General features: G+C 41.0%; 1 protein-coding gene across 1 annotated transcript in view; it reads left to right on the top strand.

Annotated features, from left to right (window-relative positions):
- Nucleotides 1–14,265, top strand: part of LOC120049809 (insulin receptor substrate 2-B-like) — a 37,715-nt gene extending 23,450 nt beyond the window's left edge. The window contains exon 2 of the mRNA XM_038996252.1: nt 9,871–14,265. Within this exon, the coding sequence (XP_038852180.1) occupies nt 9,871–9,875 (5 nt within the window). The 3' untranslated portion in view covers nt 9,876–14,265. The remainder of the gene's footprint in view (nt 1–9,870) is intronic.
- The last annotated feature ends 579 nt before the right edge of the window (nt 14,266–14,844 follow it).

Below are 14,844 nucleotides of genomic sequence, written 5' to 3'. Positions count from 1 at the left end.
CCTTCTGGCATCAGCAGTCTTCTCAGGTCAATCTCGCGCCCTCTTTCGCACTCTTTCTCCTTCCTTTTCAGTCCAGCAGTCGGCCTTCTCTGCTTATCCTGGGACAGTAGCGTTGGTGGCCATTTGACCTTTTGAGGACCTTTTAGTGACGGGGCTAACATTAGGGGAGGTGTGTGTGCACACAGTACCAGTCAAAGGTTTGGACACAGCTACTCATTCAAGGGTTTTTCTTTTAACTATTTTCTACATTGTAGAATAATAGTGAAGACATCAAAACTATGAAATAACACATATGGAATCATTTAGTAACCAAAAAAAGTGTTAAACAGATCAAAATATATTTGAGATTCTTCAAAGTAGCCACCCTTTGCCTTGATGACAGCTTTGCACGCTCTTGGCATTCTCTCAACCAGCTTCACGAGGTAGTCACCTGGAATGCATTTCAATGAACAGAATTTCTTTCCTTAATGCATTTTAGCCAATCAGTTGTGTTGTGACATGGTAGGGGTGGTATACAGGAGGCTATTGGCTAATCAGGGACACTTAACCTGTAAACTGATTGACAGTTTACCTTTTACCGCAGAACCAAATCCAGACCTGACCAGAAAGAAAACGGGGATGGACCTACCTGAATTTGTCCACTGATTTCTCATATATTAGTCTCAAATGATGGTGTGATGTTCACGTTGGGCCCAATTCTAGCAAACAAACTGAGGACACCATCCAACCTGGAACTGAGTGAGTAGTGGTTGGTCTGGTGCTATTTTGAAAGCCAAGAAGAAAAATAAAGTACATTACAATTATTTATTTTATGGGAACTGAATGCTGAGTTAAGGCTCCCAGGCTTGCAAGGACAGACCAGATACAAATTCAATTGGCACTAAGGTGTGAAGTGAAAGGTGTCGAGGCCTTTGCACCCAGCAAGTGGCAGGAGTCTTTGAAGCATCCTCTGAATCCCTCCTGCTGTTCAAAGACCACTGGCATTTTCTAAAAGAAATCTGCCTCCAGAAATAAAAGCTTCTCCCAAGTGGGTGTGACACCTACTCCCATTGCCTGCTGCACTGCTGCTTGCATTCCACCTGGTGATCTGTTCACCGTCTGCCCTGGCCTGTCTCCCCCTGTCTGGTACCGCCACCACACTCACCCCTCTCCCGAGCTTCCGCTCGCCTCCAGTCGTTTTATATTAAATGTATTTCTTGTGCATTTTGCTATTTGCCTCATGACTCCTGCATACGTTGTAGTCAGCAAACTTTCTTTACCCAACCGTGGGACAGACTTTGTTCCCACACTCGGGACTCTGACTCTATTTTGGTTACACAGACTTTTGGCCTCCCATCCTATTCTAACCACCTCTCGCCGGCTTTGTATTCATGTTACCTGATGGAATTGCTGTACAAATATGATCTTGTTGCCATCTGATGCAGATGTCATAAATCAGCACTGCAGAGCTCTCCGGTGTCCTATTGCGTGCCTTGATTGTATTACTGTTGATGATTTCTGGAAATGTGCATGTACACTCTGGCCCATCTACTGATGCTAGCCCCAATTCTAACTTGTACTCTGATATCTGCTTCACTGATTTCTGCTCTTGTAGAAGCCTGGGTTTTCTGCACGTTAACACAAGAAGCTTATTACCTAAAATGGATCAATTGAAAGTGTGGGTTCACAGCTAATGATGTTTTGGTCATTACTGAGACGTGGTTAAGGAAGAGTGTTTTGAATACTGATGTTAACCTTTCTGGTTATAACCTTTTTTGGCAAGACAGATCTTCCAAAGATGGGGGAGTGGCAATTTTTACCAAGGATCCCTTTCAGTGCTCGGTTGTATCCACCAAGTCTGTCCCCAAACAATTTGATTTGCTGGTTTTAAGCATTACATTTTCAAATAACTCTTTGTTGACTGTTGCTGGGTGCTAGCGTCCTCCATCAGCACTGTACCCTATCTGCCCTAAGCTCTCTCCTGGCCCCTAACACTAAGTCTGAATTTGTCCTGCTTGGTGACCTAAACTGGCACATGCTTAAACCACCTGACAAAGTCCTAAAGCAATGGGACTCCCTAAATCTTTTTCAGATTATTACCAATCCCACAAGGTATGACTCCAAACATCCAGAAAAGGCTACTCTCCTTGATGCTATCCTCACAAATAATCCTGATAGGTATCAGTCTGGTGTTTTCTGTAATGACCTTTAGTTATCACTGTTTTACAGCCTGTGATCGTAATGGCTGCTCATTGAAACGACCTGTCCTGATTTGTCAGACGCTTGTTAAAAAAAAATGTTTTAATGAGCAAGTCTTCCTTCATGAACTGGCCTCTGTAAAATGGTATAGAATCAGCTTGATCTCCACTGTAGCACACTTGGACTTTAAAAAAATATTTTCAGTGGTATTGTTAACAAACATGCCCCCATGAAAAGAATGAGAATTAAAAACAGGTTCGACCGCGATCTTGCAGAATTACTCCACCTCAAGTATTGCATTTGGTGAAAGGCTCGGCACACTCAGGCTTACTGGCTCTCGTTCAGGCAAATGAGAAATTAGTGCACTCAGGCTATCCGGAAGGCCAAAGTTAGTTACTTTAAGGAGCAGTTCTCTCTCTCTCTCTGGGTCTAACACCAAAAAAGTTCTGGATAACGGTTAAAGACCTGGAGAATAAACCCTCACAGATGCCCATGTCCCTTAATGTTGATGATGTTGTTACTGACAAGAAGCACATGACTGAGCTCTTTAATCACCACTTCATTAAATCAGGATTCCAATTTGACTCAGCCATGCCTCCTTGCCCGTCCAACATTTCCTCATCTCCCACCCCTTCTAATTCGACTATCCCTGATGCTTCTCCCTCTTTTTCCTCTGCCCCGCTACAAAGTTTCTCCCTGCAGGCAGTCACTGAGTCCGAGGCGCTAAAGAAGCTCCTTAAACTTTACCCCCCAAAAAACACGAGTCAGATGGTTTAGACCGTTTAAGGTTGCTGCCCCTATCATTGCCAAGCCTATCTCCAACCTTTTTAACCTGTCTCTCCTTTCTGGGGAGGTTCCCATTGCTTGGAAGGCCGCCATGGTTCATCCTTTATTTAAAGGGGGAGATCAAGCTGATCCCGACTAGAGGTCGACCGATTAATTGGCATGGACGATTTTAATTAGGGACGATTTTCAAGTTTTCATAACCGGTAATCAGCCTTTTTGGATGCTGATTATGGCCGATTACATTGCAATCCACGAGGAAACTGCGTGGTAGGCTGACCACCTGTTACGCGAGTGCCGTGTCAAAAGGACCTTGTGGCTGTAAGGAGCCACGGTAAGTTGCTAGCTAGCATTAAACGTATCTTATTTAAAAAATCTTCACAATCACTAGTTAACTTCTCTGGGATGCTAACGTCCCACTTGGCCAAAAGCCAGAAAAAATGCAGCGTGCCAAATTCAAATATATTACTATAAAAATCAATCTTTCATGAAATCACACATGAAAGACACCAAATTAAAGCTACACATGTTGTGAATCCAGCCAACATGTCTGATTTCAAATAGGCTTTTTGGCGAAAGCACACCAAACAATTATGTTAGGTCAGTATATAGCCACAGAAAAACAGCCATTTTCCCAGGCAAAGATAGGAGTCACAAAAAGCAGAAATAGAGAAAATTAATCACTAACCTTTGATCTTCATCAGATGACACTCATAGGACATCATGTTACACAATACATGTATGTTTTGTTCGATAATGTGCATATTTATATCCACAAATCTCGGTTTACATTGGCGCCATGTTCAGAAATGCCTCCAAAATATCCGGAGAAATTGCAGAGCGCCACGTCAAGTAACAGAAATACTCATCATAAACTTTGAAAGATACATGTTTTACATAGAATTAAAGATACACTCGTTCTTAATGCAACGGCTGTGTCAGATTTCAAAAAAACTTTACGGAAAAAGCACACCATGCAATAATCTGAGACGGCGCTCAGATATAACAACATTTCTCCGCCATGTTGGAGTCAACAAATACGAAATTACATCATAAATATTCCCTTTGATCATCTTCATCAGAATGCACTCCCAGGAATCCTAGTTCCACAATAAATCGTTGTTTTGTTTGATAATGTCCATTCCTTATGTCTAAGTAGCTACTTTTGCTAGCATGTTTAGTGCACATGTCTAAACGCTCGCGCAGATGCAGGCGAACTCGGACAAAAACTTCAAAAAGGTATATAACAGGTCGAATAAACTGGTCAAACTAAGTAGAGAATCAATCTTCAGGATGTTGTTATCATAACTATCCAATAACGTTCCAACCGGAGAAGTCCTTTGTTATGGAAAGCAAGACGATATCGTTTGGAACGTGCGTGACCAGGAACTGGCAAACTGCCAGACCAATGACTGAAACACCTCCCATCCGGCCCCACATCACACTAGAGGCTTCATACCACGTTCTACAGACTGTTGCCATCTAGTGGAAGGCGTAGGAAGTGCAAACAAATCCATATCTTACAGGGAATTGAATAGGCGATGAGTTGAACATTGACCAGTTTCAGAATTCTCACTTCCTGTTTGGATTCTTTCTTAGGTTTTTGCCTGCCATATGAGTTCTGTTATACTCAGACATCATTCAAACAGTTTTAGTAACTTCAGAGTGTTTTATATCAAATAGTAATAATAATATGCATATATTAGCATCTGGGACAGAGTAGGAGGCAGTTCACTATGGGCACGCAATTCATCCAAAAGAGAAAATGCTGCCCCCTATCATAAAGAAGTTAAATCAATACACAGAATATTTAGTTTAAAAAATTCTCTTAGCAGGCAATATTAACTTGGGAAAATGTGTCACTTCTCTTGCCGCCTGGCTCATTGAACTAATTTGCCAGAATTTTACATAATTATGACATAACATTGAAGGTTGTGCAATGTAACAGCAATATTTAGAGACTTAGGGTTGCCACCCGTTCGATAAAATACGTAACGGTTCCGTATTTTACTGAAAGAATAAACGTTTTGTTTTCAAAATGATAGTGTTCGAATTTGACCATATCTTCTCACGAGTCACCATCCCGGATCCGGGAGCACCCTCATCAGTAAAAAAGCTGACTAGCATAGCCTAGCATAGCGCCACAAGTAAATACTAGCATCTAAATATCATGAAATCACAAGTCCAAGACACCAGATGAAAGATACACATCTTGTGAATCCAGCCATCATTTCCGATTTTTAAAATGTTTTACAGCGAAAACACTATGTATTTCTATTAGCTAACCACAATAGCAAAAGACTCAACCGCATATTTTCACAATTTTTTTTACCGCATAGGTAGCTATCACAAATTCGACCAAATAAAGATATAAATAGTCACTAACCAAGAAACAACTTCATCAGATGACAGTCTTATAACAGATTTATTGTATAGCATATGTTTTGTTCGAAAAATGTGCATATTTCAGGTATAAATCATAGTTTTACATTGCAGCCACCATCACAAATCTCACCAAAGCAGCTAGAATAACTACAGAGACCAACGTGAAATACCTAAATACTCATCATAAAACATTTATGAAAAATACATGGTGTTCAGCAAATGAAAGACAAACATCTTGTGAATCCAGCCAATATTTCAGATTTTTTAAGTGTTTTACAGCGAAAACACAATAGCATTATATTAGCTTACTACAATAGCCAACCACACAACAGCATTCATTCAACGCAACGGTAGCGATAGCGGAAAAAAACAGCAAAAGATATAAATTTATTCACTAACCTTCACAATCTTCATCAGATGACAGTCCTATAACATCATATTACACAATACATATATGGTTTGTTCGAAAATGTGCATATTTAGCGGCACAAATCGTGGTTTTACAATGTGAATACGTAGTCAAAATGCTAAAAAATTGTCCGGAGAAATCTTGGAGGCACCTAATCAAATAACTAATCATAAACTTTACTAAAAAATACATGTTGGACAGCAAATGAAAGATACACTAGTTCTTAATGCAACCGCTGTGTTAGATTTTTTAAAATAACTTTAGTACGACATACAGCTTACGTTATAGCGAGACAGCGCCCAAAATCAGGGCGAAAAATACGACTACACATTTGACAGAAATACGAAATAACATCATAAATGGTTCCTACTTTTGATGAGCTTCCATCAGAATCTTGTACAAGGGGTCCTTTGTCCAGAATAATCGTTGTTTGGTTGTAGAATGTCCTCTTCATCTGTCGAATTAGCAACCAAAGCTAGCCATGTGGCGCAGGAGTGTCCAACTTCACCATAACGCAAAGAAAAGAAAATTCCGAAAATCGCAATAAACTGATATAACTCGGTTTAAAATAACTACTTTATGATGTTTTTAACACATATCAAATAAAATCAGAGCCGGAGATATCTAACGTCTATAACGAAAGCTTTTCAGAACGCAATCCAGGGTTCCTTCTCGCGCCTTGCTGAACAAAGGAAAAAGTGGTCACGTCATTCCAAGAGGTCTTGTTCGGCCTCAGATCAAGCTATACACCCCATTCCACCTCTCACTGCCTATTGACATCTAGTGGAAGGCGTATGCAGTGCATGTAGATCCATAGATTTCAGGCAAATTAATAGGATGGCCCTGGAACAGAGCCCCCGATTTCAGATTTTTCACTTCCTGACAGGAAGTTTGCTGCAAAATGAGTTCTGTTTTACTCACAGATATAATTCAAACGGTTTTAGAAACTAGAGTGTTTTCTATCCAATAGTAATAATAATATGCATATTGTACGAGCAAGAATTGAGTACGAGGCAGTTTAATTTGGGCACGATTTTTTACAAAGTGAAAACAGCGCCCCCCTATTGACAAAATTAATGACCTAAGGTTTGTATTTCTGTATTTATTATATTATAATTAAGTCTATGATTTGATAGAGCAGTCTGACTGAGCGGTGGTAGGCAGCAGCAGGCTCTTAAGCATTCATCCAAACAGCACTTCACTGCGTTTGCCAGCAGCTCTTAGCAATGGGGCTGGCAATGCATAATTCCTACAATAACTACAACCTAAAACTTCTTAACTGGGAATATTGAGGAACTGGGAATATTGAATCACCAGCTTTCATATGTTCTGAGCAAGGAACTTATACGTTAGCTTTTTTACATGGCACATATTGCACTTTTACTTTCTTCTCCAACACTGTGTTTTTGCATTATTTAAACCGAATTGAACATGTTTCATTATTTATTTGAGACTAAATAGATTTTATTTATGTATTATATTAAGTTAAAATAAGTGTTCATTGTTCATTCAGTATTGTTGTAACATTATATATATCTTTTTTATTTTATTTAATCGCTATCGGCTTTTTTTGTCCTCCCATAATCTGTATCGGTGTTGAAAAATCATAATCGGTCGACCTTTATTATAGGCCCATTTCTATTTTGCCCTGTTTATCAAAAGTGTTGGAAAAACGTGTCAGTAATCAACTGACTGGCTTTCTTGATTTCTAGTATTCTCTCGGGTATGCAATCTGGTTTCTGCACAGGTTATGGATGTGTCACTGCAACCTTAAATGATATCACCATTGCCCTTGATTCTAAGCAATATTATGCTGCTATTTTTATTGACTTGGCCAAAGCTTTTGATACAGTAGACAATTTCATTCTTGTGAGTATTGGTGTCTCCTGAGGGGTCTTTGGCCTGGTTTGCTAACTACCTCAGAGTGCAGTGTATAAAGTCAGAAAATCTGCTGTCTCAGCCACTGTCTGTCACCAAGGGAGTACCTCAAGGCTCGATCCTAGGCCCCACGTCTTCTCAATTTACATCAACAGCTAAGGCAGTAGAAAGCTCTCTCATCCATTTATATGCAGGTGATATTCTTATACTCAGCTGACCCCTCCCTGGATTTTGTGTTAAATGCTCTATAACAAAGCTTTCTTAGTGTCCAACAAGCTTTCTCTACCCTTGAACTTATTTGAAGGTGTTCAGAACAAGGTCATGTGGTTTGGTAAGAAGAATGCCCCTCTCCCCACCAGTGTGATTACTACCTCCTGAGGGTTTGAGCTTGAAGTAGTCACCTCGTACAGGTACTTGGGAGTATGACTAGACGGTGCACTGTCCTTCTCTCAGCACATATCAAAGCTGCAGGCTAAAGTTAAATCTAGACTTGGTTTCCTCTATTCTAATCGCTCCTCTTTAACCCTAGCTGCCAAATTAACCCGGATTCAGATGACCATCATACCCATGCTAGATTACGGGGACTTAATTTATAGATCGGCGGGTAATGGTGCTCTGGAGCGGCTAGATGTTATTTGCAACCAATGCACCTTATAGGATACATCACTGCACTCTATACTCCTCTGTAAACTGGTCATCTCTGTATACCTGTCGCAAGACCCACTTGTTGATGCTTATTTATAAAACCCTCTTAGGCCTCACTCCCCCCTATCTGAGATATCTACTGCAGCCTTCATCCTCCACATACAACACCCGTTCTGCCGGTCACATTCTGTTAAAGGTCTCGAAAGCGCACATCCCTGGGTCGTTCGTCTTTTCAGTTCGCTGCAGCTAGCGACTGGAACGAGCTGCAACAAACACTCAAACTGGACTGTTTTATCTCCATCTCTTCATTAATTAAAAGACTCAATCATGGACACTCTTACTGACAGTTGTGGCTGCTTCGTGTGATGTATTGTTGTCTCTACCTTCTTGCCCTTGGTGCTGTTGTCTGTGAGCAATAATGTTTGTACCATGTTGTGCTGCTGCCATGTGTTGTTGCTACCATGTTGTTGTCATGTTGTGTTGCTGCCTTGCTATGTAGTAGTGTTGTCTCTCGTTGTGATGTGTGTTTTGTCCTATATATTGTATTTATTTTTAATCCCAGGCCCCCATTTTCCTTTTTGGTAGGCTGTCATTGTAAATAAGAATTTGTTCTTAACTGGCTTTCCTAGTTAAAGGTTAAATAAAAAAAGATATACACAAATTCAAAGTTGAGGTAAGTAGACTTAACATGGACTTAGCATAATAAAACGGATTTAAGTATTTTTCTTAAAGAGATAGTTTGGGATTTTGGCAATGAAGCTCTTTATCTACTTCCCCAGAGTCAGATGAACTCGTGGATACCATTTTTATGTCTGCTTGCAACTTAAAAAAGGAAGTATGCTCTCTAGTGTTTACACTAACACTAGTTAGCAACTGCAATGACTGGAAGTCTATGGGAACAGCTAGCATGTAGACTTCATCATTACTCTAATCCTAGTTAGAGTTGCGAAATGACATCTTGTTTCCTTCATACTGTACGCAGCAACTTAAAAATGGTATCGACAAGTTCATCGGACTCGGCGGAAGTAGGCTGGGGCTTCATTGCCAAATGGGGTCAGTTGAGGCTGTTGTCCAGTAGTGTCCAGCAGTGGTTGGAGCCTGAGCATATTCTTATGGTCTAAGTAAACTGCCGTAAAAAGGTCCCTAAGACCCCTCTCCACATCTTCTCTCTCCCTCTATCTCTGTTTCCCCCATCTCTCCTTCCCTTCCTCTCTCTCGCTCTTTCTGTCCCCATCTCCTCCCACTCCTTTCTCCATCCCCCCCTAACAGACAGATAGAAAGCGTTAGCCAGCATTCCTGTCGCTCCAGCCCAACCACAGCTGAAGCCCTCTCTCAAAGCAACTGTATTGTGACCCAGCAGCCATTGTTATAACAGGACAAAGCCCCTATCAAAGCCCTGCTCAGGGTCAACTGAGGCCAGCCTTAAAACACGCACGCACACAGGGGGGATATACGCACACGCTTTAGATACAGGGGATATGCGCAGCCAGAGCCCAGCCTAATCCACTACCAGAATGTGTGTGGGCCACGAAGGGACATGCTGCTTTACCAACTTTTTTGGTAAAGTTAACTGATGCTCTCTTTCTCTACAGAATGAAGCTGGATGGAGGAATCTGATCTGAGATAGAGTTTCTGTGGTGCACCCCTCTAACTAAATCCCTCCACTACCACCCTTTGACCTCGACCCCAAGGCTGGCCCTCCGCCACCACCCTTCAAACTCGACCCCAAGGCTGGCCCACAAGGTCATGCCCCCTTTGAACCACAACATCACGAAGACAGCAGAAGATGAAGACTGAAGGCGCTTGCATTTTAGTATTTTTGTTTTTTTAAATATATATTTTTTCCCGATTTTGTTTCGTCAGTGGCTGGTTTTGAGGCTGCTCTCTCTCATCGTTAAAGGACTTTAGATATAAAAACATTATTTCTGATCTACAGCGCAAAAAAGGGAGCTTCGCTCAAACATGGTATCGCTGTAAGTTAATAATAATAATAATAGCCAAATAATAATACAACTCTTAGACTGGGTTGAGACTGGTCAGTAGAGTTTACTCTTAAGTATTACTCTTATCTTAGAGTTTACTCATCTTCTCACTGAGAAACTGCTACATGTATTTAAAGCCACATAGTGCATTTGTTATTCTAACATGGTTTATTTAGTATTTTTCTATTAGCAGAAAATGGTACTGGACTCGACGATAGTCCCAATATTTTCCATAAAAGACGCAAGTATTTTATTTCCACTTAAGGGCCTTATTAGCACAGGTCTGGCTCACAGATGGATGGAGATATATACACATACACACTTTCGCTTGTCTGTGCTCTGTAGGCTACAGTCAAGGCCGTAACCAAGGTTTTTGTGAGGTCTGGATTGTTTTTTTGGGGGGGAGGACGTTGAAGCTCATTTACTGCATTTCTATACAATAAAAAAAAGAAGCTATTTGTAGAACAGCAAAACTGACCTCTGCCATTACCACCGTGGCTGCTGTAGGTTCATTCATTCACCTCAGTCGATCTACAAACATATATTAGCTATACAATTGTAATGTCATATCCCTGAAATGGGAGGAATGATTCAAACTGACACATAGCGACTGTTGAGTCCGTTTGTGTGATGAATTGCATAAAATCCCTTTTTTACACGTCTCTCTTCTCAAATGACATGGCATTAACGTTTGTATCCCTAGGCATTTACTAATCAAGCTCTGCACAAACGGACATCAAAGGAGCACACAGATCATATTATCACATGCACATGAATTATTAGAATATTATGATTCTGTATTAATATCAGTGATGTAGTGGTAAAAAAAAAAAAGAAAGGTGGGTAAACCAGAAACTCCAGGGGTAAACGGCTACCAATATAAATGAAAACGTATGTCATTTTCAGTGTACTGTATTGTTTGCATTTCGATTCGAATGTAATGTCGGCCTATAGGGAAGATGGGCCATGTGGAGATGTTCATATTGAAACATATTTTAAGTTCCTAACCTGTTTTAAAAGATTAGTACAGATTTTCTCAGGGGGGCATAGACGCAAGTTTGGGAACCACTCCTCCTCTGCTTCCATTGCAGCCTGCCTCAACCTTAACACTGAGTTGCCACACCACTGTCTGTCTCAGTAGCCTACTCTCTGTAAAGCAAAGTTATTGTGAGATCTTAACCTATTTATTTGCTCCTGTTGAGGTAGGCTTCGTTTAACATGATCTTCTTACTTCATCCTTCTAGCTGGCCCTCGGCCTGTGCCACAAGCGGGCAAAGTTAGCCGTTTGAGTGAGTGGTGAATGTGCTGCTAAAAAGGATAATTCGGGAGGCAAATCCAGGGGACGCAGGCGAACACACCGAACAAACCACGGTTCCTGGTTCCAACTCGTTCACAAAGAAGCCGGCGTGATTTAAAGCAGTCAGATCAATAATGTAAGCGATCTGAGCTTTGATCAATGCTGAAAGTAATATTCAGATGTTGACCCATAATAGATTCTTTTTATTAGAAAAAAATGTGCGGTCCGGACCGCAGTGTCCTCATGTAGTTACGGCCCTGGCTACAGTGACTGACCACACACACGATGCCCCCTGTTGCTGTGACTCCACTAATCCATCAGTAAGTGTGCTGGGTGACGTTAGGGGTTCCAGTAACCTGACTCTACTACCCCCCCCCCCCCCCCCCCCCCCCAAGGTGCAACATGCACACACACGGACACACACCTCTGCCAGCCCCTAACTTCCCTGGTTACGCACGTTAGACCCCTCACATTGCCAAGCATGTAGGCTGGCCGCAGTGAGGGAGAGAGCGCAGGGGAGTGAGGGTCTATTCTCGGCCTAAACTGGGATCCACAAGAACCAGTTCAGAGAGGTTTTCAGGATTTGACGACGTTACTTTAGGGTTAGCGCTGGGAAGTGTAGCTACAACAAAGGGTTAAATGCAAGAGATGAGGTACAAGTAAGGTAAAATACGTTGTCTAATACGTTGCTTGGAATCCGTTAGAAAAGTTAGGGGGGAAAAAAACATGTCAGTGCGCCACTTAACAGAGGAGTGATCATGTTACCATCCTAACTGAAAGACCGCTGTGGGGTGTCCTCTTAATTTTCTTTCATTTCAGTATTTTGACTCGTGTGCCATGCCTTTAAAAAATATATATATATATATATCCCTATCCCTAAAAAAAATGTACCCTTCTGTCTCCCTTCTGAAAGGCTGGAAGCAGTGAGTTCTGCTAGAGTACTGTTGTGTATTTTTCTGTGCAATCTCTGTCGGCCTTTTATATAGTTAACCCACTCTATGGGTGTCGGTGGGAGGAATGGGGGGGGGGGGCAGAGGGAGAAGATGTTAGTCGCACTATCGATCGCGTGACTGGAGTGTTAATTTTATTCGCTCACCTGATTATTCCCTCGCTCCCTTCCCCCTCTTTCCCTTCCCTCTTTTTCTAGATCTCTTAGTCATTTGATGATGACTGAACCAAAATGTCAGTGAAAAAGAAAAAAAGAGCTTGATGCTTGTTAGGAAAGGGGGGGGGGGGATTAGAAGGGCTCAAAAGTATCATGGTACGTCTTGTCGGTGTTAACTAAAGTATGAAGATGATGATGATATATTTGTTGGTGCAGAATAATGGACTGTGGAAAAGGTTGACCCCCCCCAGCAAAAAAAAAAAAAAAAACTTTCAACAACCCGTCAGATCCCATTTGGTACAACCAATGTCTTATATGGTACAGTTGCGGTGCACAGAACCTACTGTTAATGTATGTTATGGAAAAGGAACTGTTACTATATCTACCCAAGGCTGAAACCATATAACTAGAATCCTCATTCTAATTCTGTGGTTGGAACACATTTTTAAAGGCTGTACTGTGATTTTATTTATATTTGGTTACGCTGCAGCGCTGTTCGGCTTCGAGCTATTAGATTTGAATAATACGAAAGCTTTATTTGGCAAGACTTTCTGTGATTTTAATTAGTCTTACTTAATCAATTAAATAAAAAATAGTCTTGATTATCGATACTCACTCATATCAGCCTTGTTCAGTTCTGTACTATTTGGTGGATGATTCTACTTTGTTCTGTTGATGATATATTATAGGCCAATATGGTCGGGTCCCACACTCCTTACTAGCGATGTATTGGACATGCATTCTCAGTAGTGTGCGACTAGCTACTAGTGTGCATACTAAGTAGTATGCTAGTGTGGATGTTGGAACAGAGCCGTAGCGTTTTGAGTTAACAATAATAACAAACCCTTTTAGGAAATAATGGGGGGAAATCTAATAACTACATAATATATTACAGAGGAACTAAACGGTACTGCATAAATAAATGTGCAACAGTTTTTTTTATTTTTAATCTACTTTATAGAAAGAGCAGAAGTTAAATCTCCATAGTTTTTTGGGTGTTGTGTTGATACTTTTGATGGAACTCTTAAAGACGGGGTATAAAATCATTTTTAAGCTAAACGGAGACAGTGGGGTAAAGTTTTGAAGAGTTTGAGGATGTAGACATTTAGCAGTTTTGTATAAAAAAAAATAGGAAAAAAAATATCCTCTGCCTAATGTTTTGTAACTTACTATTTTATTTGCTGCTGTGTAGTATTACAAAATAACCATTTTGAATGCTGTTGATTGATGGCAACCATGACGATGTCATTTTCATTGCTACCTGTGTTTTCTTTCAGAATTTAATGGCATTGTCATTTAGCTTTATGGAACAGACAGTTCTTCATACGGTGGAGGTGTTAATCCTCATATGTGCATTATATTTCTCTGCAACGTATGTCCTTACGGGGGAAAAAAAGGTGTTAAAATAAAAAGAGAAATTATTTAAATATGATAGTATTTTTTTCATGTTAATTGCGCCCCAAGGTGACTTTTTTTTCGTTCTCACTTCAGGAGGGATGGGGGTGAAGTCCTAGCGGAGGAATTTGGAGCATAGTGTTTATATTTATCCAACTTTTTTGCTTTCAATAGAGCTATTGCAATAAAAGTGTTCATGTACATCTACCACCTCAACTGTCCCTCATTATTTTTGTGTGTGTGTACGTATTAGTAAGCCTTGTCTGAGCCAGAATGTCCTGTGGGGCTGGAGTTTACTGTTTCTGCAGCATGAGGCAGAGTTGATGTACAAGTACAGCAGTGAAGGTTGCTGAGGAGGATGGCTCATAATGGCTGGAATGGTATCAAACATGGTTTCCATGTGGTAGATACCATTCAATTCCAGCCATTTACTAGGTGCCATCCTCCCCTCAGCACCCTCCACTGAAGTACAGTATACACACAGTCCCCTGTCCAGGGGGTATGTTGTGTACTACATGTCATAAGTTGACTCTTTGGCCAATGCACAGTGACTCTGCTTCAAAAGGTCTATACCCAGAATGCAACTGGTCAACAACAGCCACTGACTGACAGTTGGACCACCTCTCTAAAATAATGTTGACCTTTTAACAGTTGCGGGCTCGAGTTGCCTTTTGGCTCAAACAACTTATACCAGTGTTTACCAACTGTTCCATTTAGTTCTCCCACTATGATCAAAAGCGGACCCTGACAGCAGTGGAATTCGAAACCCACGCCCCCAAAGAGATTG

The sequence above is a fragment of the Salvelinus namaycush genome, chromosome 6 (assembly GCF_016432855.1).
Source record: "Salvelinus namaycush isolate Seneca chromosome 6, SaNama_1.0, whole genome shotgun sequence".
Classification (NCBI taxonomy): Eukaryota; Metazoa; Chordata; class Actinopteri; order Salmoniformes; family Salmonidae; genus Salvelinus; species Salvelinus namaycush.
The sequence above is the reverse complement of the archived record's forward strand: the minus strand, read 5'-3'. Positions and strand labels throughout refer to the sequence as shown.